General features: G+C 37.4%; 1 protein-coding gene across 2 annotated transcripts in view; it reads left to right on the plus strand.

Annotated features, from left to right (window-relative positions):
• PIK3C3 (phosphatidylinositol 3-kinase catalytic subunit type 3) overlaps positions 1-24098 on the plus strand; it is a 71962-nt gene that overhangs the window by 41190 nt on the left and 6674 nt on the right. For both annotated transcript variants that reach the window (XM_082075445.1, XM_082075446.1), the window contains 2 exons: positions 3109-3277; positions 8749-8839. In XM_082075445.1, coding sequence (XP_081931571.1) covers positions 3109-3277; positions 8749-8839 — 260 coding nt within the window. The remainder of the gene's footprint in view (positions 1-3108; positions 3278-8748; positions 8840-24098) is intronic.

Consider the following 24098-nt stretch of genomic DNA (forward strand, 5'->3'; position numbering starts at 1 on the left):
GATTACGGGCTGGTTTATATATTAATGCCAGTGTCTGGCTTACCAGCTAATATGCCTTTTGTTGCCTTGGAAGGAAGAGCTGGGTGGTTGTGAACCTGCGTTGTGATATACCAGATGTAGCTTGTTCAATTAACTTTCATGTAATATGCATTATGCTATTATAGTACATTTCAGATATGTCATGCCTTCCCTTGAAAATACTTCTGCATTTATTCCACTCTCTGGTTTTGATTGTGGATCTGTTTACTGATGTAACAACCACATACGGTTGCTTTATAGACAGACAAAGGTCTTTTCGTATTTGCAGGCTATGTGTAGATATTTTAGGATATCCTGAGGCATTCAAATGCCATTCTTGAGTAGCACTTCATGTGTTCGACTAATTCTCACCCTAGTGACCGGACAGCTTAATTTTTCAATAACCTTTAGGGTACCCACACGTAAAATCCAAGTTCTCGTTATACATTGCTTAAATACAGGCACTTTGATCTGAACTCAGCACCTGTAGCAGTAGGGCAAATTGTTATGTGGGTAAGATTAGGTTATTAGTATCTGTGGGCAGGTCAAAGACTGAGGCCTCAGAACTTGAAAACCATGTTTACTTCTAGCATCATTTATAGATAGGTAAAAGGACTGGACTGTCTTATCATTTAGTTCATAGAGGTAGCACCGTAGTCTGTCTTCAGTGTGAAGTGCACCAGCTGACACCTGATTTATTCTTTATTCTCAGTTAGAAAGAGTTGCCAGGTAAAACAATAAAAATCAGAACAGTTCCGTGTGTAAGATGACACTATGTGTTTGTACTTTCAATGCTTTTCAGTTAAAACCACCTATGCCAAGGCAGGTTTGAAGATGATAAAAATGCAAAAGCTATAGGATTCAGACTCTCTCTATATACCAGTGCTTATATAAGTACATTGATAAATACATTCATTATTGTTTGAAACTTCTATAACACATTAAAAAGTGGTGGAATTCTTAAATATGTTTTTAAGTGTTACTGGTCTCAATAGAGGAACATCCTTTAAAAAACAAAAAAAAAGCTAACACATACTGTTATTGTTTAGATTTCTCTCTGCAATTCCAATTTCCATGATGTCTACCAAAGAGAATATAAACTTGTAGCTGTTGATCTGCTAAAATGTTTTCTCTTATAGGTATCTTAAACAGTATTTCTCATTTAACATCACAACTCACATCGTTTTTTTCTTATAATATGCTTGCATGGAGCGTATTTTGAGAATGGACAGCTTGAGGAGTGAGGGGAAAAAATTACAGTGTTTATCACAAGCTGGGCCTTTATCAGTTATTGGGGTGATGATAAACTTTACCTCCAGCTGTTGCTGCATACTGAGTTTAAAGTCTGTATCCTGAGTTAGTCCTTAACAATTCATACTACTTCCTTCCACTTTTGTGAAGTCTTAGAAATGTTATGACATGTAGCTGATGAAAAATATGACAATAAACTAGGCATTCAGATTTTTTTTTTTCACCATGGCAGTGCTCTGTTAGTAAAGTAGAAAATTTGGCAGTAGTATCAGAATTTGCTGGGAAAGCTGGGAAAGCCAGGAAAGTACCCCATCCATCCATCCATCCATCCATCCATCCATCCATCTCCACACTTTCATCAGTGGAATTTTTATCCTATTGCTTCCAATTTCAAATAGGAATTTCAGTTAAGATAGTCACTAAATTGTACTTTGTTTATATGAGCCACGTTAAAATAATAGTGGCAGTTGCAGTTTACATAAGATACATTGAAATTCAGAGCTTTAAGATTTTTGTGTAATGATTGGGTTTTTTTTCCCCTTCTTCCCAAAGGTAGGAACAGGGAAGTTCAGAATAATTTCTAAGGCTTTATTACCTGTTAAAAGACAATTGTCATCAGAGTTATGTTAATAGATACACCTAACTTACTTTGCCTTCCACATTTTGTTTAAGGATTTCAGACTTATGTGCAAGTAGTAGCTTTTCCCAACAGTCCTCTGGTGAAATAAGACAATTTCTGTGCTGCTATCTGGGAGCTTTCTCCTGTACTAAAATCTATGCATTAGCAGGGATGGACAAATCAACCTTTTGGCTGTAGTCAGATGTTATTGGCTACTGCAAGCACCAGGTATCAATTTTTAGCCTTCACAAGTCCATGCTTCACTTAATCAAAGATCACGTCACTCTCAAGGCTGAAAGGAACTCAGATGGACATTCAAATCCCTCATGGCCTGACTGCTAGTTGGGGAAACTTTCCATGTTTGATGCCGTTTCCTTGAACTCTCCAAGGGCTGGAACTCTTTATTCCATATGTTAGAAAACCAGTTGTTCAGTAGAAAATTGTAATCAACTTCATAAAATTTAAGAAAAAAAAAAAAAGCTTAAAAATACACAGTAGTATCAGGTTTTAGATTTTGAATGAAATAATTTTGTTTGTGCATGTTGCAGTATTGCATAATCCTGGAAGCATCCTTTTACAGTCAGTAAATGCCTATGTCTTGCTTTTTCTATTGTAAGGTAAATTAAATAGGGAATGGAGAGTGAGTATTAGGGCACTGTTTTTTGAGTTGAGAGACTATTTGGAGTCTTTCTAGCAGAGATTTTTCCTGAAGGAGTGTTAATGTCATCATTTAGACTTTCAGGAGTGAGGCACTTTAAACATCAGAAATGTTTCTCCAGAGCTGTGTGCTTTGAACTATATGTAAGTGCCTATGAGTAGTCCTTCTAGCCTTGAAACACAACAGAAATTTCATGCATACTTGTCTGTGGTATCAAGGTGTTTCCTGAATTGTTATCTCGTGTTTCCTCAGATGCCTAAAATCTCCTATTTTATAAGGAACACAGTATTCTAAATAAGTTTCTAAGGTTTCAGTGTCTAACTATTAGAAATCTAGGGCCTTTATATTAATATCTAGACTTATAAGAAGGTAAGAAGCTCAGAGGATGAAATTTGCTTCACTTGTCTTTAAATTCTCATTCAGTTTAAAACATGACTCAGACAAAGACCCCTTACCCTTATGGTTTATGCTCACAGACTTATTTTTCCCCAAGTTTACTATCGACATTTGATACTACGTGAAATGTTGACATAAGTGATTATGTTTGCCTTTCCTTCTACAGGTAAACTGTTTCATATTGACTTCGGTTATATTTTGGGTCGGGACCCTAAGCCTCTGCCTCCCCCAATGAAGTTGAATAAGGAGATGGTGGAAGGCATGGGCGGCACGCAGAGCGAACAGTACCAGGAGTTCCGCAAGCAGTGCTACACGGCCTTTCTCCATCTCCGCAGGTAACAATACTGTTTTCTTAGTAAAATTTATTAGATCCACCATAAAGCAGGAATGAAGAGGAATGAATGAATCAGAGAAGATACTTCTGATGAAAATTCAAAACGGCTTTGAAGTCTGAGTGTAGATACAAGAATTTGTATGAAACAAAGCAATGAAAACATCACAGCATTGCAATGGGGAGCTTGAGTGTAATTGTCCTTTAAGTTAAGTCCCTAATTTTGCTTGTTTAATGAACTAAATAGCTTTTTTCATAACTCCTGGAGTATTAATTTGTATCTTGCTTTTTGGATATGTTTTTGCCTTTAAACAACTTTTTCTCTGGTTATTGATGATGACTTAACCAACTGTCCTTTTAACTCTTAGTTATGACTCACTTGCTGCTGTATCCTCCTCTGGTTTAGAGGAGTGATGATCAAATTCTTGGGCTTGAATATGTCATACATAAGTTTAGTTGGCCTCAGGTCCCGTGGGACAAAAATTAGCTCCTTGTAGTGACAATCAAGTATGTTAGCTGTTTCTGTAGATATCCAGAACTGTGACAGCTAAAACCTCTTTAGACTGTATTTATTTATGGACCAATAGATCTCTCCTTTAAACTTGAAATCAACTTCATTCTTTTGCAGTGACCATATCACTTATAATGAACTTTCTGAGCTAAGTGATTGGTTTAGTACCTCTTCGACGGAGATGAAAGGATTTCACTTTGGTGTCAAGATCACATAAAATAAACCTCCAAATATGTGGAAAAAAAGTAGTAATATGAAAAGCATATGTGAAAAGTATGTGTAGTACGAAAAGAAGACAGTGATTTTAAAAAATTGCTACATGTAGTTCTCTCTCTGTTAGAAGGAGAAAGAGTAAGGAGTTTATGAACTGAAATTATTGGTTTAAAAGCAACTCAGCAGCATCAAAAAACATTAGCATGCTATTAGCAAACAATAGCCATGACTTCAGACAACAATCAGGAGGCCTAATGTGTGGTCTAAATTTTGCTTAAAACTGTTTTGTAATACTGCATTTCTTAATTGTGAAATACTTGAGTTGTTTTTTACTATTTAAACCCAGCTGTTTCAATGGAAAGGTCTGTTGTGTCAGTGAAGGATTATCCATTGCATTAATTTATGTAATGATTTGCTACAAAGATCATTAAGTGTGGAGTATAGCAGTAATTTTGTGCATAAAAGTAAACTCTACATCAAGATGGTTTCATTTTTAATGTCTGGGATTGTAGTTGTAATTATAGTCTCTCCAATATTTGTTCAGTTTAATAGGAAACTATTTTTAAATGGATCTGGGTAAATATCTTTAAGTCTTTCAACAAAGATAGCGTAGAATATTGTTATTATAATTATTGCTTTATCCAGCTAGACCTAAAAGTGACTAAGATTGGTTGTTTATTGAAAAAATGATAATCAAAAGTGGAATGGCTTATTTCTTAAAGTTTTGCATGTTGACACAGACCTGTTCACAGATACTTCTTCTGGTTGAGTAGTGTGAAATCTTAACGTCTTTGATTGCTACGACAAAATGCAAACTGTATCATCCCTGTCAATTCCTATTTTATTCTTCTTTATTTCCCTGGGGCCATAGACAGTTCTCTACGCATTTGAAGTGCTGTGTCTCAGTCTTCTAGAATTCCTGGTGGAATGGGTGTTGCATAGTAAAAATAGAAGCAATTTGAAACATAAGTGGAAAAATAGTTTTGTTTGTTGATGTAGGTTGGAAACAGTTTGGCATATAATCATTAGTGTGTGCTTTTTGGTGCGAGTTGTTTTTTTTTCTTCAGGCAGTGGGAGATATGCTTTCCACTTTTTGAAAAACGATGATCATCCGTGTGTGTCTGTCAGCAGTGCTGTAATGAAGGAGCAGCCTCTGCGTTTTGAATGTGCTGCTGTGCAAATTATGGCTGGCAGCAGAACTTGCATCCTCCCTTGGGCTGCATCTGCCTTCTACACCTTCATTATACACATTGAGCCTAAAGATGTTCAAGTCCTGTTATATGTCAGCATTTCCTTTCTCTGAGAAATCCCAGTTTGCATGTCCTCAGCAGGATCTAGCAGACAAGAATCCCTCATCAACATCTGAAAGTTTTCTCCCAGAGTGAGGTTTTAGATAGTAAAGATTTCCACTCCGTTAGTCATGTAAGAAGTTTGATGTTGAGTTTTAGTTACTGGACACAGGTAGGACAAAGAATTAGGAAGTAGCTGGAGACAGAAGCTGTAATTTAGGCTGAGATATTTGTTCTTTACGGATGGGAATATCCAGCTGGGTTAACCAGAGTGTTTTTCCCCATCCTGTTCTCAGGGGTATAGTGAGCAGAGAAGGGCATGTAGTTCCAAATGAAGAAACTGTAGGCAATGAGTGGAAAGCTGTGATGTCCATTGGGAAGTGCCCATTCTTTGTAAAGGTGGTAGCAAGGCAATGCAAGGCCTAGACAGTCTTCTAAAAGCTGGGGCCAGATGGGCAGAGCAAAGGTGAAACTGGATGAGATCAGGTCAGTTTTGCTTGAGTTTGGACTACGAAGAAGTATTTTTGGAAGGCTAAATGCCATAGTTTATTATAGCTAACTGGGACATGACAGTGACTGGGGAGTGTATGTAGTCTTGAGAAGAGGTGAGTCCTAGACGGTCACAACTTATACTGCAGAAAAGGTGATCTCATTTTAAATTTTTAAGTTAGACTAGGTAAACAGGGTTTTAGTTTGGGACTGCAAAAAACACTCTGCTTTCCTGTCCTGTCTTTGTGGTGGAAGGTTGTGGCTTCGAATTTGAAAAAGAATACTGCAATACCAAAAGCCTAAATATTTGTTTGGTGTAGGACATCTTTACGCAAATGAGCTGGTAAATGTTGAAAAAATACATAAAGAAGTGCTCAGGATCAAGTATACTTCTAATGAGATATTAAACACTTAAAACCAAAAGTTAATATTCTTGGAAAAGATGACAGTGAGAATTTGGACTTTTGTCTGATGTGCGTGTCTTTCTTGGTATATTTGAGGCCTCTCCTACATAAGATTAGAGTTATTTTGTTGGATTTCTTAAATTTTTACAGAACCTCCTTAATTTCAGGACTTTATGTTCAAACCGTAAGTTTAATCAGCCTCCAGTGTAGTTGAGTGCTCATTTATTTTGTAAATTAATTTGTATGGGCCTTTGAGGAAACCAAAGAATGCATTTATGTGAGGAGGATTTGGGGTCAGATTTGAGTGCTTAACTGAAGCTCTTTGTACCTAGAAAAGCTGAGGTCCTAGTTTGTTTTGGATATGGGTGGCAGTCAGCCATGCCAGAGGCCTTTGTTAACACTGATGTCAAAGATGAGTGATAGGACTTGCCTGAGAAAGGTCTGATTTTTACAGATTAGATTCCTAACTTGTTGTTTTGTTTGGTTTTTTTTAGCAAAATGTCTTTGTTAGGTTTAATTTGGGCTGTCAGTTGACCAGCTGTGAGCATCTTGGCATATTTGCCAAGGATGTTGCATCTGGAGAGGATGACAGCCAACTATCTGTAAAGTAGGAAGCTCCTACCTCTCTTGTCAAGTCCTGCATTTCGAACAAATTTTCTAAAAAATCTGTGAACTGTGACAAGGATCATAGAGGCAGCTAACAGATTTACTTAATAAGCTTTTTTCATCCTTAGACCACTGTCTAGTTTATTAACGATTTAAAGAAATATGGCAGCAAGGGGCAGAAGAAAGACCTGCAGATAGCATAGTGAGCATCTCTTTCCTAATTTTTGTCTCTTGCTACCCCATAATGTCCCAAAATTACCTTGTCTTGATTTTTGTTGAATGAGGTTCTTCAGAGGATCTTATGCTTTTACTGTAAGCACCAAGAACCAAAACGTTATTGTATGGAACAGAACCAGCACTTAACTGGCATCTGACACTGATGCCCAAACATTTTATGAACATCCATCACTTAATTAACCCCAGTAACCTGTACTGCTCAGAAGCTCTTGTTCTCTGTGTTGTTCAAGAGCAAAAGGGACTTTGAATCTCTGGACTCTTGGTTAAGTTAAATGGGAAGACTACCAGTGGAAGCTACCGATGACCTAGCAAGAGACTTGAGAGAATGTAGCTGTAAGATTTAATCGTGTTTCAAGTGAGATTTGCTTGTTTCAGGCAAATAGAAAAAAAAATTCCTTAATACCTGTGGTGACTGTTCCTGGCATAAAAGCAGTTTGACTGCTGGATATGTTAGTGGAATCTGAAACAAAGCGGTAGCATAACTTTTTATGTCTGTCATCTTTCTTGTGATTTTTCTTGATTCCAGCCCCTGGGAAACTGAAACACAACAGCTGAAACCAATTAGACATTGAAGATTTCTGCTCAAACAGTTTATTTTAAATCTTTGTGTTACAGAGAGTTAAAACTTAAATTGGAATGTGTTTGGCAGTACTAATTTCATTTCACAATGAAGCATCAAGAGTTTTTGTTGGAATTACGCTTTTCCAGAGAGATTTTTATGGAGTAGTATTTACTTTGTAAAATACGGCTATGAAGCAGTCGTTTGTGTAGTTAAAATACTTTGTAGTCCTTGCAGGTGTCAGCTTATATATATATTCAGCAGCTTTTTAATAAACAAGTTTTGCTGCTAAGAATTCACTTTCTATCATCTATGAAACTCCTAGTGCTCTTAACAAAGTGATATTTCAGATATTGAAGTCAGTTACATACTTAGTCCCTGAAAAGGGGCCCCAGATCTCTCTACAGAGGAAGGGAAGTTGCAGATTATGTTGAACAGCTTGAAAATTATCCTTTCAAAAATCACCTTGCAGCTAATTTCCTGCAATGGCAAAATCGAGATCTTTAAAAGATTCACAAGTACTTCTAACACCACATTAAAGCTGAAAATTCTACTGTGTCCTATCTTTTTTTAGTGGTTATAAAGGTCGTGTACTTCATAAATGCAGTATGCCTACCAGTGTTATAGCAGCCTAACTGCGTACTTGGATCCAGTTAAATCACTTACACTGAAATTGTTGTGGCAAAAGTCCTTACAGCAACTTGAAAAATTGTTTGTTGAAACTGTGAAGACTTCAGCTGTTTGAATTCTGTTTTATATAATACCACTATATCACTGACATCCTTTTTAAAAAAAAAGATTGAATCAATATTCTAGGATATGATTATCCTACTAGAGGTAAAAAATGTCATTAAATCGCCCCCTATTTGAAATTATATTTGATGTGTCTCTGCATGAATGTTCTGACAATTTTTAAAAGATTTTAACAGCATCAGAGCAGTCTGGTCAGTTTTTGCATCCTGAGATCCTTTGAAGGTTAAACTTTCACTGCTAATATCAAGTATCTTATATTTTTAACATAAATATGATCAACTAAATTGTTATGCATCTCTTCTGAATCATTACCAATTCACGTGAAGATGATGGTGTGTTCTTGAATGAATTTTTTTACAAAATGTCTTTTGTACCATTTGCAAAGTGTCTTACCTAATTTACTCTTCTGCTTAGGTATTCCAACTTGATTTTGAACTTATTTTCCCTCATGGTGGATGCCAACATTCCAGATATTGCTCTTGAACCTGACAAGACTGTAAAAAAGGTAACCAGAAAGCTCTCCTTGTCTTTCAATAACGAAAGCCATCTTGTAATGAAACTTTCAATGACTTGTGGTCACGTATTTGTAGCTGGTGACGTGAAAATACTTGCTACTGTTTTATGAAGTTTGAGCAATTTCTAGAATCTTTGTAGTTAAAATAGGAGAATCTACTTTTGAGATCTTGTAACATTTATGTGCCCATAAATAGGGAATCAATCTTTATCTTCCATGCAGTAGCTCAGCGTCTTCTCTAGCACCCTGTTCCAGGGGCCATTTCAGCATTCTTCTGAGACCAGTGATCCCACCTTATGAAACTTCTGATGAGTGGAACAGTCAACACTGACTGTATCATGAAAGATTGTTCCATCTAGTCTGGAATGCCGTGTCACGGATGGTTTTATAAAAACAGTCTGTTGTTAGATATAAAACCAGTCTGCTGAAGATGTAAAGCCAGTAGACTGGTATATCTTCATTACCAAGAAATGTTTGTTTTATTATAGAAACAAACTTGTGTCCCATAATTCTAATGTGTTCTGTTTTTACCAGCCTGAATCATTCTTCTCCATTTGATGTTTCAGCAACAGCTGACATTAAAAATACGGGATAAACATTCATCTAGATTTCATTACACTTACATGTTAGGCAGATGTTAGCTTTTTTTTATAACCTGATTTATAGTGAAGGGCTATCTGGTTTAGTTCCACAAAAGACTTTGTGGAGCCTGTGTATCCAATGGAAACCAGTTCAGTATAATTTTTATTCAAACTGTGGATTTTCTCTAAAACAGACCGTTCTTCAATGTTTTCAATAAGGTATGAAAACAGAGATTCAGAAACTTTAAATTAATGTTTTATGTTCTAGTTCAACTCTCTTAAAGAAAACTAAATTTTGACTCCAAATGGATACAAGGAATTTGTGTAGCTATTCAGTGTCATTTCCAGGATGGCTGGGCTAGCCAGAACTGCTGTATTTTGTGGTAAGCTGACAGCTCTCCCTTCACTTGGCTGTTTTCCTGAGAAACTAACAGCTATTTCAGTATTTAACCTCTGTGCCTAAATACCCTGCAAAGATTGAAAAGGTTACTCGTGTAGAACATGGGACGTAGATGCTTAAAGTAGAAAACCAAAATGCTTCAATACCTACGAAGCTGTAGATGATGGGAGTAATGGCATTTTGGAGAGAGACGTTCTTTTGAAGTGTATTGGGTTTGCAAGGTTTTGTTAGCAGGGGGGTATATGGGTGGCTTCTTTGAGAAGCCACCAGAAGCTTTCTCAATGTCCAATAGAGCCAATGCCATCAGCTCTTAAGACGGACCCAAGACTGACCAAGGCCGAGCCCATCAGCAACAGTGGTAGCGCCTCTAGGATAACACACTTAAGGAGGGGCAGGTGGGAAACGGCATGAATGGCAACTGCAACTGGAGAGAGGAGAAAGAATGTGTGAGAGAAACAAACCTACAAGCACCAGGGTCAGTCAAGGAGGGGCAGGAGGAAGAAGTGGTGTATGTGCTGAAGTAGAGATCCACCTGCAGCCCGAGGAGGACCCCATACAGGTGGATGCCCAAAGGAGGCTGTGATGCTGTGGGAAGCCCAAGCTGGAGCATGCTCCTGGCAGGTCCTGTGTCCTTGTGGAGAGAGGAGCCCATGCTGGAGCAGGTTTGCTGGCAGGACTTGTGACCCCATGGGGGACCCAGGCTGGAGCAGTCTGTTCCTGAAGGACTGCACCCTGTGGAAGGGACCCACACTGGAGCAGTTCGCAAAGAACTGCAGCCAGTGGGAAGGAGTCACATTGGATAACTTTGTGGAGGACTGTATCTGTGGGAGCGACCCCGTGCTGGAGCAGGGGAAGAGTGTGAGGAGTCCTGCCCTGAGGAGGAAGGAGCAGCAGAAACCATTTGTCATGAACTGACCACAACTCCATCCCCAATTCCCATGTGTTGCTCAGGGGAAGGAGGTAGAGAAAATTGGGCATGAAGTTGAGCCCGGGAAGAAGGGTAGGGTGGGGAGAAGGTGTTTTGAGATCTTGTTTTTATTTTCTCATTTTTTTATTTTCTCATTACCCTACTCTGATTTGATTGTACACAATTTTCCCCAAGTCGAGTCTGTTTTACCTGTGATGGTAGTGGCTGAGTAATCCCCTGTCCTTATCTCGACCAATGAGCCTTCTATTATATTTTCTCTCCTGTTGACATGAGTAGAGGAGTGAGGGAGTGGCTTTGGTGGGCATCTGGTATCCAGACAGGGTCAATCCCTCACATGAAGGAAGAGACCTTCCTAACAGTATGCTTGCATCACATGCCTATGGATTTCATCTTTATAAAGATGGCATGTTTCGTTCTGGCTACCTATTGGAAAAATGGGGAGGAGTATTTAGACTGCAAAGTCTACAGGTGGATGCACAAGAAATCCTGGAAGAAACTGAAGTATGTATCTATAGGTAATGCAGGGGCTAATTTTGGAAAGTGCAGGGACGAATTTTGGAGAGTCTGTTATTGACTGAAATACTCATCAAGAAGTCAAACTGATGGTTTCATTGAATTCCCTAAGTGCTGATTCTTTCATGTTTGCAGCAGTGTTTGAGACTTGCTGCGTATTTTTATCTTGCTCATCTCTGCCCAGAGTTCACTGTCGCTTGGTGCGGTAGTGTTCATTCTTGCTTTGAATGCTTTCTTTTGAGCTCTGACATTTTTTTATTAACCTGAGTCTCCCAGGGTTCCCTGCCAATTAACACGTAATGTCCTTGTTTCTTATTAGTATCTTGGCACTGTATTTTATGTCGGTAAACTTTGCAGCAGTGCTGTCCAAGGGTATATTGCTTTCTGTAGTTAATGAAAACAGAATGTCAGATTCCGCAAAATATTTTTAAAGGATGGTTTTAATGTAGCACCATTTGAATATTTCAGACACATCTAAAACTGTATTACTCTGTATAAATTTCCTATATGATTTTCTTGAAATAGCAAATCAAGATACAGAATCAGAAGCCAACAAGTCATTTCTACAGCTGCTAAGTATGTTGTAGTTTACTGATGTACAGTAGTTAAAAATCAAGATTTCATAAAACATGATTGTATTGTATCCAATGAGATCATGGAAAGAAGCAAAAGCTAGGATCTGTGAATTAGATCCGTGTGGTTACATCTAAATTACCTTACAAGGTATAAATAACAGTGCATTCTTTGCATGAAAAGAACAAAAAGTTTAGTTATTGTGTGGCAGATCACTGTTAGATCAAATACAGCAGTTAGTTATTGAGGTTCTGAGCTCTGGCAGTGCTGCAGCTTGGTGAACTGTGACTTTTACCCTCATGGTAGGTTTGAGTCTGTCAGGTGTGAAAAGAGCTGGAATTGAACCTGTAAGGCAGGTGTTTATAATAAGGAATGCCAATCACCTTCACATTTTCAAATGTTTTGAGAGGAAAAAGGTTTACTTTCCCAAGTTCTGCAGGTTCATTTACAGTGTGCTTGTTCCTGAAGAACAAAACAAACAAACAAAACCCCCATGCAGTAAGGTTTATTTCATCAATTAATCAATTATCAGAAAGATAACTACATTGTTTAGCTTGTTCATGTTTTCTTTTTTATTCATAGACTTTTCAGCCCTTTTATATTTTATATAAACTCTGTTGTTTTTCTTTTATCCTCACAGCTCAGCTGTTTTCAGTTCCTGTTAACTCTTCAGGTTTGGTCCTTTTGGTTCCAATACTGTCCTTTGTATATACTTCTGTAATTTGTGCAAAATTACATCATAATGTGATCCCTAAAGAGAAGGTGAACAGAGAACCAGTTGTTGAAATTATTATCTATGGATGCATATGACTATGACAGTCATTGTTGTCTTGAGTTCTCAATTTTTGGCTTTGTTTTTTTGCTTAAAAAAAGTCCAGCGAATCAGTTGTTAGTGGACGAGGATCAGAATCATCTTAACCCGTTATAGAATGGTGAATAGGTCATTGTTTTTTTAAAAATAATGTGTTAGAAAACTTGGTTTAGATGTTGAATTCCCATTACCCTGTCTGAAATCAGCTATGAGCTTTGTTAGTGCTAATAAAAAAATGAACAGGGTGTCTTGCATCTCGTGGCCTGAGTGTCAAGTTTGTTCAGTCATTTAACAAGATAATATTGTACCCTGTTGTAAGAAAATTTAATAAATGCTTTCAGCATATCAATTGATTTTTTTTTTTCCCTAAAGCTTTAAACAAAAAATCCATATATTTTTCAACAGACTCAAATCAGCTAAAGATCCATTTTGGACTCACCTGTAAAATTAAATTACCTTTGATGTGTGAGTCCAGTCAATAGCCATTTCAACCGTGATATCACTTTCATGGAAGATAAAGGTGGATATTTACAAATGTTTCTGTATCTAAGAAGATATCCTGCTTAATAGTGTAGCTGGAAGTTCATAGCCAGTTTTTTTCCATATCGGTACTGTACTAATACTCATCCTCTGCTTTGTAGAGCCCTGATTTTTGCTTTAGGGGGCTGGGGAGCCATTGAGCCTCTGAACTCACAGGCAACTGAAGTCAAGTCACTGAGGTAATGAGACAGGTTATCTTTGTCTAAATTTGGTGATGAATCAGAATACTATTTAATGATTAAAATACAATGAAATTTCTGTAGTCAGAAAAAAAAAATCTTGTTTTTAAGGGAAGGAGTTGTTACTGAATGGAGTATTATGCATCAGTTATTTTGGTATAGAGATCCTTGGTACTGGAATTTTTCAGTAGGTGCAGGTATCCTACTGTTACGAAGCAGGCATGAATTATTCTAAAGAGCACTTCTAAAGAAGCATTTTTCATGAATGGCCACAGATTTCATTCTTCATTATAATGTTACATGGTAGCTCAGGTTCCAGTCTCATATTTAGCTTCACAGAGTGATATAGTGTGTGCTCCTCAGGACTGGGCAGGGGGTGATTTACGTTGCAGGAAATATCTGCCTGATGCTGAAAAATACAGTAAGATGTAACAACATGGTAGTGAGTAAAGCTGCCTTTGGAAATATTTTTGGTGTTCCCCCTTTCTAAATTTTTAGAACATAACCTACCGAATTTTTAGAGCCAGAATGGAGGTTTAATTTTTGTAATCATATACATAGTCAAAATAAAATTTTCATATACCATGTGATAACGATGGGTAAAATCAATTGAAATAGAATAAAGAAAACTACTGCCGTTTTGTACAACTTGATTTTTTTAACTCTCTTTTGTCACTTCTCATTGATATATATGTGTGTTATAACAGGGTGCTCACTAGTTAAACTGAAAAGATGGTTAGAAGTCAGCAATCCTTAGAATTTCATATGTTCCAACAAATCAGGAAACAGAGTAAGATCATAAAAGAATGCATTATGTGGAACATGTCCTCTTGAGTGAGGCAGAGGTGATTTCAATTCTGATTTTTTGATTATTTAAGAATTTCAGACTGACACGTTAAATGTGACTTTTTAGAAAAACCTGTGGAAAGAGTTCTTAAGGAATATTATTACTAGCCTGGGGAATTAAAGGGAAGGCAGGATCTTTATAGTTGGAGACTGTTTTTGCAAAGTAGCACCTGCCTTCCACTATTACATGACATCCCAAGCTTAAAGTCTAACTGAAAGCATTTTGTCTGGATGTCCTTTCTGTCCAAGAGTTGTGAAATGTCTTGGGAGAAATATGTATTGAGTCAAAGCAAAATTGAAACAGCAGTTTGTGTCATGTACAGCTTTCTATAAAATAAGTATAGATTACATCTCTTTGACATGGTTTATAGCACAAGGTGGTGTAAGCAGAGCTGGGCGCACTGTTCCTGTCATCTGTGAAGGTACTTCCACATTCTTCTTGTTCAAAAGAGAGCAAACTCTATACAAACTGGTTTTACTTATCAGAGAAAGATGACAATGCAGATATTTTCTTCCTGTTAGCTTGAATAGAACCAGAAACTCCAAATGGCCTCAATGAGAGATGCAGATCTGGAGCATACCAAAATTATTTGACAATACTTTCCTATTTGCTTTACACAGCATCCGTTTTCAGAAATGAAATCAGCGCTGACCTTACTGATGCATTCTGAGACCTAAAACTGGACTGAACATGAGATAGTGAGGGTTGGCCTGAAAATAAAAAAGTTTCGCAATTATTCTTTGAGAGCTTATGGAAAAATGTTTTTCAACCAGCTTACTTTCAGTGTGTAAACCAAATATCGCTGGATTAATTGCCTAGTACCTTTCAATTCTAAGAAAAGCTTGTTTTAGTCACTCACTTCCCTCACTCCAGATTCAATCACTATTTTTCCACATAGAAGAACCCAGAAAATGGTGATTGCTAACTACACAAAATTGTCCTCATCCTCAAAACCATAGGAACCCTCTTCAGATTCTTGTTGTTTTGTTTAAGAGTAAAACATTTGTCAATTTTTGACCAAGAAAAGATAGCTGCAGAGCTTGAAATTACTTGTCTTTTTGCTCCTTTCATCTCCTTTTGTCCTCTCCGTACTATTTATAAAGAAAACTGTCAGCCAGTGTGCTTCACCTTCTGGTTCATGACACGATCTCCTACTTTCACTCTCTGATTTAGGCTTTTCTTGAAGACTCACTTTGGCTCAAAAATGTCACAAAATGAAATAAAATTGAAAAGCAGCAGAAGATTCTCCTCAGTTTGCCTATTCTTTCTGTGGCCTCTGAAGTAATTGCCTTTAAATTTTCAACTCTTTACTTATTCTTTCCCATTTCTCCGTTTTCAGGAAAATGGCTAGGCTGAAATGTCTTTATGTTGACTTATCAATGCCTAACTGACAATAAAATGAAGTGCTTTTTTTTCCCACACACACCCTTTTTTCCTGCCAGTGCTCCTTGCTTTTTTCTTTCCAGTACAGCTGCAGCACTAATTGCTAATTGTAGGATTTTTTTCAAATTAGCCAGTGCTATAAATTTAAGTAGTAATGACTAAAATCTGAAGTCAATTATACAGCCGGTTTCACGTAAGGAAAAGGTAGACCATCACTCTTCAGATGTAGCTAATGTATTCAGCATTGTCACCTCCTAACAAAAAAAAGCTTTTGATTTTTCGACAGGAAAGCCAGATGGCTTCTATCTGTCCTTCATAGCAAATTTGACCTTTAAATTAGAAAACATCAGGGACCAGTGATTCATTGGCGCACAAAGAACTCAGCAGGCATTAAAGGACAGTGTCCTAATTGACTGAGCTCTATTTCAGATGCCCATTGATTAACGAAGGTGCTGCAAAGATGCTGCAACTGTTTCACTTACAGGCGAGGTTATTGTGAATGGAGACTCACAGACCTGGCTGCCAGCAAGCAGAAGGTAACTGCTGTCCATGAAAATAGCCCCGTTCAGTTCTGACAGCGCCTTGGGGTATATGTGAGAAAAAAAGCAAAATTCAAACTGTTCAGCAGAGTGTAGCGTGTAGCACTGAGAGCACCCTCTGTGTTTCCAAGTCTGTGCAAACATTGACGAGGTCTCATGCCCCTTGGTAAGAAAAATAATAACATAAATGTTTGGAAACTAGAAGAGAGAGCAGACATATTTTGTTCCTTTCATATTAAAGAAAACAAAGTAAAATGGTTCTTGTTCTACAGGTATAAAAGCTAAAGCAAAGACATGATATGACTTGAGGTACAGGAAGTGTTTCTGAGTTAGCTTTTTTCCTAAGCCTAAGCTAATTTTGCTAGTTTCTTCATCTGGGTTGTAGTAGAACTCCCTCTGCTCTTTCCCCTCCTCTGTCCTCCCCGGGAGTTAGTCAATGGATAACTGAGAGTTGAATTCACGAGTTAATGAAATGGAAAGGATTTCTAATTTAGTACTTGGCATGCCTTTTTAAGCAGCGGATATCTGTCCCTTTTCACCCAGCTGAAAATACCAGTATTTGTTAAAAGGTGGAGCTAGGAAATATTTCTGAGGTTTCTTAATGCCAAGAGGACGTCTATAGCAGAAATAAACTCTGATTTTCTTGATCAGAGTCTGTATTTCAGTATTTATATTTGCTTGCTGCTCTGGGGAGGTTTATTCTTTGTAGAAGTATGACATTGACATGGAGCTTATTTTGCCTAGGCAGACATTCATCTTTTTGTCTGTTTGGGTAATGATGCTGCAGCTGCACACCCAGCTTTTTTCTGTTTCTAGGCTGATGTACATTAATTCATTAAAAAAAAGAAAGGAATAAACATCACAACATGGGCCGAGTGTGAGAACACTCCTGTGTTTTTTATCATGCTGCCTATTTGATTATAAGGCTTTGGCCAATATGATGAAATTCTGAGCTGGAACAATGTTATCTTTCTGTACTGCAGCATCTGAAGCCCTTATTTTCATGGAAGTTCAGTTTAGAGATGTTCACGAACATCTTTACTGGATTATATTATAAAAAAAAAAAAACCTACATAAGCTTGTTTAGAAACTGCAGTTTGTTCAAATCAAAGCCTTGGGAACAAAAGCTGTTATTGGAATAGTCTTTCAAATAAAATTGCTCATGCAAATAGAATATCTGAATAGTTTGTAAAGCAGGTTGTTTGGACTGCAAGAAAAGTCTTTTGCTGAATAAGATGATGTTGATAAGGATTAAATCAAGCATTTAATGCCAGTTTCTGCTACATGAATGTTGGATGCTGGCTGTTGTTAACAATTCCAAGGGGAAACAATAAAAATAATCATGAAAACCCTACCTAATATTGTTTTCTTTTTTGGCTATCAATTGACTTCTATCAGAGGATCTAATAGTATGCAGGATACTTACATCCAGTGCGTGATACGACCCAGTGAAAAAGGACGCTGAAGTTTCTCTTAAATTTACGTAGCTGACTTTGCAGCGAGCAGTCCTGGATTGGAGTGATAAAATCACATAGCTAGTACTCGTAGAAAACACCAGCAGTGGTGCCTGATGTTACTGGAAGAATAAATACCAGAGCAGCTGGCAGTCCTCAGAATGGCTGACTTGCAAATAGTGTAAAAACTAAAAAGGATTGAGAAAGGGTCCTCAGATGTATGTGAGATGTGGCTTCAAATGTGTTGCTACCTTCTCTAATAATTGTGAAAAATATAGCAAGAAATGTTCATGAATTGTGGATTCAGATACTGCCCTCAAGTTTATAAAAACTTCCTAGGAATTTCTACAAAGTCTATTTTAACCTTGAGCTTAAAGTACTTGTTAGGTAACTCTTTAGCAGTGAGAAGATGCTTGTCTACCATCACGTCAAACCTTTAACTGCAATTTTTAATGATGATTATGGTTTTCTTGAGTATTTCATCTCCTCTTTATTGCCATCCTGATTTTTATACTGAACACAGCTCTGTGAGCCTGACTGCAAGTTTTTTTTTTTTGGAAATCAGCTTCATGCAACCTGTTTGGTACCATTCTGAAAACGAGTCTTTTTATTTCTTCTTGAAGGCACTTTAAGCAAAAATAATGTGCGAGTTTACCAGCAATTAACACTGCCCGTTATTCTCATAGCTGGAATGCTCTTTGCCTCTCAGTTAACTTTACAACTTTCTTTTTCTAGTGAAATGTCACATCATATAGAAATACACAAGTTAACAGGTTTTGAATTCTCAGATCTTTAAAACAGTTTTTTGGTGTTTGCTTTGGTGTTGTTTTGTTTTGTTTTATTAGTGTGAGCTTTCTTTTATTTTTTTTGTGGGAAGTATCAGTGTTTGCCGCAAAATAGTGTAATTTCTATAGCAGTCTTTTCTGTCCATGATGTTCTGCTTCCCCATAACATAACAACATTTGTGGTGTGGAATGTCCTTTACCTACCCCAGAATTTAAGATGTGGGATTCTAGTGACTGTTTTCTCTGGCCGTGTCATCATAGGATCCTGAGTTTTTTTTACAATAGATGGATGAAATGAACACTTGATCTGGGGTTTTGTTTGGTTTTGACAGGAAGAGAGGAAGTCAACTGTAATTTTGACTGGGATCTCACATGGTATTTGTAGTTTGAGTTTGGGGCTTTGGGGAATTCTTTTGGTTTTTGATTGTTTTGGGTTTTTTCAGCAAAAGTGTAAACAAAACTGATGTCTCTTCTTGTTATTTCACCCCCCCACCCTCCTATAGCTTAGCACCTTAACCCTTATGTTTAAACCGTTCTAGAAAGCACAATGTATTTGCAAACTGTGACACCATTATTTTAAAAAAAAAAAAAGTAAATGCAACTTAAAACCATATTAAAAATGAGTGCTGTATTTTGTATTGAAAAATTTAGTTAATGCTTTAATCTGCAATCTTTCCTGATACTGAGAAATTAATTGCATGGAGCAGCAGTAATGGAGTGTGTGGAGACTTTTGATATACATCAGTTACAGAAAAAAACCCCCCACACATCACCAAAAAAACCCACTACATATATTGTTGTATTTTTTTTTGCATCCTGTGCTTTAAGGTGAGGGATATGCTAAGTATCCAGTTCATGCTCTTATAGTCCTTTCTTCTTGAGTTTGTTTGAATTGTAGTTGATAAATCTATAATTTTGGTGGGATAATCATGGTGCGAAGTAGTAATTCTTCATGATTTTGCTGCAAAATACATTTTTTCACTTTTTTGTCATGCTAATTTTGTCCTTGCTAATTTCCATCCTCTGTGTGATTCTGCTGCAAGTGATGATCAGTTTTCTTTCTATTCTCATCATGAGTTCAGCTCCAAGTAACTTACATTTAAATGCTTATTTTCTCATGCACACTCCCCCATGTTTTATTCTGAACTGTTCCTCATGGTTTATGGCCTCTTCCTCCTTTAATTTTTATTTTCTTTTTCTTTTGAAAAAGGAAAGCTCTGTCATGATTACTGACAGTAACTTTCTTACAGGACACTTCAAATTTGACTGAAGTATAATAAAATTTTCATCCGTGCAGATTCCAATAACTTTGCATTCCTGTTTTTTTATGCTTTATTACTAAACTATCTTTGTGCGGGGCGATAGGAAGTGGACAACATGGAACCTTAAAAGTTGAACATCAGTATCTTCATGGACTCTCTAGTTCTTTATTGAACCTTTTCAAACTTAAACATTCAAATTCTTCTGTTGAGACCTGACGGAACATGTTTAAAATAATTGTGTGTATTGATATGGGTTTTAAAACCTCCCTTTCCGGAAACAAAGCAGAAGTTTAACCGGATTCATGAAGTATGTTTCATTTCTCTTTGACAGATACTAATGACTAACCTAAAACAATTCACTTAAATGCTGAAGTGAAAACTCTAGGTAAATAGTTCACATGTGACAGTTTTGACACCTTAATGGTGGCTGTTCTTCTTAAGTGTGTAGACATAATTGTGTAACTCATCAGAATTCCCTTACATTCTGTTTTTGGTGTTCTGTGGTTTTTGGGTTTTGGTTTTGTTTTTTTTACACCATGCAAAAATCTCTTCCTAGTTGTACATCCTCTGTGACAAACTATTGGTTTTCAGAACAGATGGTTTGCTTTGGCACTCGGAGATTTCAAATAAGAATTACTATTGGTTTTGTCACAAGAACTATAAATCAATATATATTAATCTTGCTGCTGCCATTGCAGCTCAAGAGGTAATTTTTCATCTTGCCGTATTCTCAGCTAGTTTGCAGCAACCAGTTTTAATTGCAGAACTGAAAAACTTTGATGTGAGGATCTAGTACTTGGCAGCATTTGATCCTGCTGCTAATTAGAAACTGATTTCAAGGTCTAAATCTGGGTAAATTTATTTTCATGTATATCAGTGTGCCAGTCTGTTTCTGGGGAAGGTGGGAAGTGGCTTAAAGAGTCATTAATTCCATAGAATGAAGCTGCATCTTAACATCACTAACTGCAAGAATTTCTGAGAAGCTCTTCTGTCAACAAATTAGAAGATCACTGAAGTGCACGATTATTGGAGTTGTGTAAAAGAACGTTACAGTTTTGGTTTGGTTTTCTTTTTTTTTGAAACTGCAGTAAAGAATTTTGCTGAATTCTCATTACATCACCTTTTCTACGAGCGTGAAAATAGATCTGATAGAAGCCTGTGCTCTAGTTTGGGAAGGTATTAAATCTCGTGTGTAATTGCAAGCGTGTGAATAGTCCGTTAAATTCAGGTGGATTTGACTGTGTGCTTCATTGGCTCTCAAACTTCTAATATGTCTGTGGGAGATATTAAAGTTCCTTCTCATAATGTTTGTTAGGAAGACAAAAGTTCTATAATATTAGCGTGAAATATCTTCTGAATCCCTCCCTGGTAATTCCCTCCTTGAGAGTTTCAACTTTTTCAGCTTGATCTGTTTTTTCATATTGATCAAACTTACTTTTAAGGCAAAGTGGAGGAAAAGCTCAATTTACGCTTACTTCAAACGTATCAACAACAGTTATAATGGTATTCTGAGTGAAGCAGCGTTATCTTTCTATGCTTGGCAGGCTAACTTGTGCTTTTAATTGTAGCACTGAAGGGCACTATTCTGGAACACATTGCCTTTGGAAAGAAAGCAGAGTAATTCTAAACTGAAATCTTGGTCTATTTTGCTATCATAAAAAGGGTAGTTATATATGCAGTAACCTTTGTGGAAAGAAAGAATATAAAATGGGAAGAGAAGAAGGTAGTCGTATCATCTTACAAATTCAACCTTATTAAAAACATTGTTGAAATAATTTGACTCACATTTTTGTCAACCCTTAAAAAAAAGTGAATGTGTGGAAAATGTTCAGGAAAGACTTGATTCTGCCTTACAGTCAGTCTCCTTAGTCATATCCAGGAGAAGGTTAAGAAGCAACTTAAATTATTTGATACTTTTACCTATATTAGAGATTTCTGATGGACAGCTCTTTAATGTAAACATTTGTAATCAGCTCAACTGTTTGAGATGGAAATTGGACAAATTCAGATAGGAAATAAGTCACAATTGTTACATAAGGCAATTAATAATTGAAACAATTTACCTAGGATGTGAAGCATTCTGTCTCATTAAAAAGACTCACAGATAAACTAGAATTTACATACTTGATGGGAAAATTGTTTGATAAAATTTTACCTAGCTCGTTAAGCAATAGGCTGAAGTAGATTGATATGGTGGTCTGCACAAGACCTCACATCATTTGAAGTTTATGAGAATAAAGCACGTGATTAGATGGCAGCAATTAATTTTGTGCAAGTAATATGAATTTGCTGGACAATTTTCATATTGTAATCACTACTTTGCAAGTTTGGGGGTAGGATTGATTAGAGAGTGCTAGGATCTATGGAGCAGAATGCTAGGACTAACTAGCAGGTCTTGAACAGCACAATTGGTTTTCCAATTTGAGCACCTGAAGTTCACGTTATCCAAAAAACTGAGTGTGTCAGGTGGAAGAGTCCTACAGTGATCATCTAGTCCAACTGCCTGACCTTTTAAGGACTGACCAAGTTAAATAATGCTGCAAAAGGCATTGTCTAAATGTCTCTTAAACACTGACAGGTTTGGGGCACCAGCCACCTCTTGTGGAAACCTGTTCCAATGTTTGTCCACCCTCTCGGTAAATAAATGCTTCCTAATGTCCAGTCTGAACCTCCCCTGATGTAGCTTTGAACCATTGTGATGTTTTTGGTTGTTAATCAGAAGGAATCTGAACACTTGCCATTCCTATGTGCAGACTTTGCTGCACATCCAACACTTCAGAAAACTTAAATTATGTTTTGATATCTGTAGCACTTTCACAGATCCATGTAGTAAATTATTCGAACTCATCCAAAATGCTTATTTATGCATCTACCTCTCATAAATATTGGGAGGGATAAGGCATGTCTACAAAAATTACTTGGCTCCTGTAAAGCAATATTTTTCCCCTAAAGATCTGTTTAAGCTCTTGCCAGTTCTATGTACAGAGGTTTTTTTGAGTATTACCAAAGGAATGTCTGTGGTAATGGTGCTTTTGAGATGTTGCCATCTGGAGCAGTCCTGAACAATTGCCATGGAATTAGCTGGAATTCACAGAAAGGCATCCACTGCAGCTTTGTAAATATTCATAGGTCAAGGCTTTGCCAAAGCTGAAATTGGGAAGTATAGATGTTGTTGCTGTATTGCTAATTATAGTGCTTTCAGCTTTTAATTCCTACACAAATTGCAAGAACTAAGCAAAATGTGTTATTGGTACATAAAGAAAATAAACAATGGTTGGAGACGCTGTTACCCCTTACAACTGAACCTGGATGGCGGATATAATCAAAGTTAATGAAATTCTCACATGCCATGCAAAGGTCAGTTTTGACAGGGTTGAATTGCTTGCGCCTTCCTGGTTCTGTATTCTTCACTTAATTGCCTTACAGTTTCTGAAAGACAGTTTTACCTCAACATAAGCTTAGAATAAGGCGGTATTTAGTTATTTTCAGAGATGGTTAGAATCATCCAGTTTCTTCTAGCTGTCTGTTTAATATGTAAAGTGGTGTGTTTCTTCACAAGTGGCATTTCATTCCTGTTTAGTGAATGTTGAGTATCTTCTCTTACAACATTTTAGTTCTGTTTCAGCTCATATGTCCAAGTACTTGACTTTCTGGGCTTGAGCTTTGAAAGTAGTTCTTGGGGGGATGAGGTATAGGGTGCTGTTTCTAGCTTATTTAAATACTCATCTTCATGAATCAGTTAAAAATAGACATTTTACGTAGCATTGTAAATTTCACAGAATGGTTAGAGTCAGAAGGGACCTCTGGATATCATCTAGCTCAGCCCACCTGTTAAAGCATGTTCACCCAGAGCAGATCATACAGGATCGTGTCCAGGCAGGTCTTTAATGTCTCCAGGGAAGGAGACTCCACAACCTCTCTGGGCAGCCTGTTCCAGGGCTCTGGCACCTTCAAAGTAAAGAAGTTTCTCCTCATATTCAGATGGAACCTCCTGTGCTTCAGTCTGTGCCCGGTGCTGCTGTCACTGGGCACCACTGAAAAGAGTCTGGTCCCATCTTCTTGACACCCACCCTGGAGATATTTATAAACATTGATGAGATCCCCTCTCAGCTTCTCCAGGCTGAAGACACCCAGCTCTCTCAGTCTCTCCTCATAAGAAAGGTGCTCTAGGCCCCTAATCATCTTTGTAGCCCTCTGCTCCAGTAATTTCTTGTGTGTCTTAAACTGAGGAGCCCAGAACTGGACACAGAACTCCAGATGTGGCCTCACCAGGGCAGAACAGAGGGGAAGGAACAACCTTCCTCAGCCTGCTGGTCACACTCTTCTTAATGCACACCAGGTACCGTTGGCCTTCTTGGCCACAAGGACATGTTGCTGACTCATGGTCAACCTGTTGTCAAACAGAACTCCCAAGTCCTCTGCAGAGCTGCTTTCCAGCAGGTCCACCCCTAACCT

This window comes from Streptopelia decaocto (assembly GCF_964273445.1).
Source record: "Streptopelia decaocto genome assembly, chromosome: Z".
Taxonomy (NCBI): Eukaryota; Metazoa; Chordata; class Aves; order Columbiformes; family Columbidae; genus Streptopelia; species Streptopelia decaocto.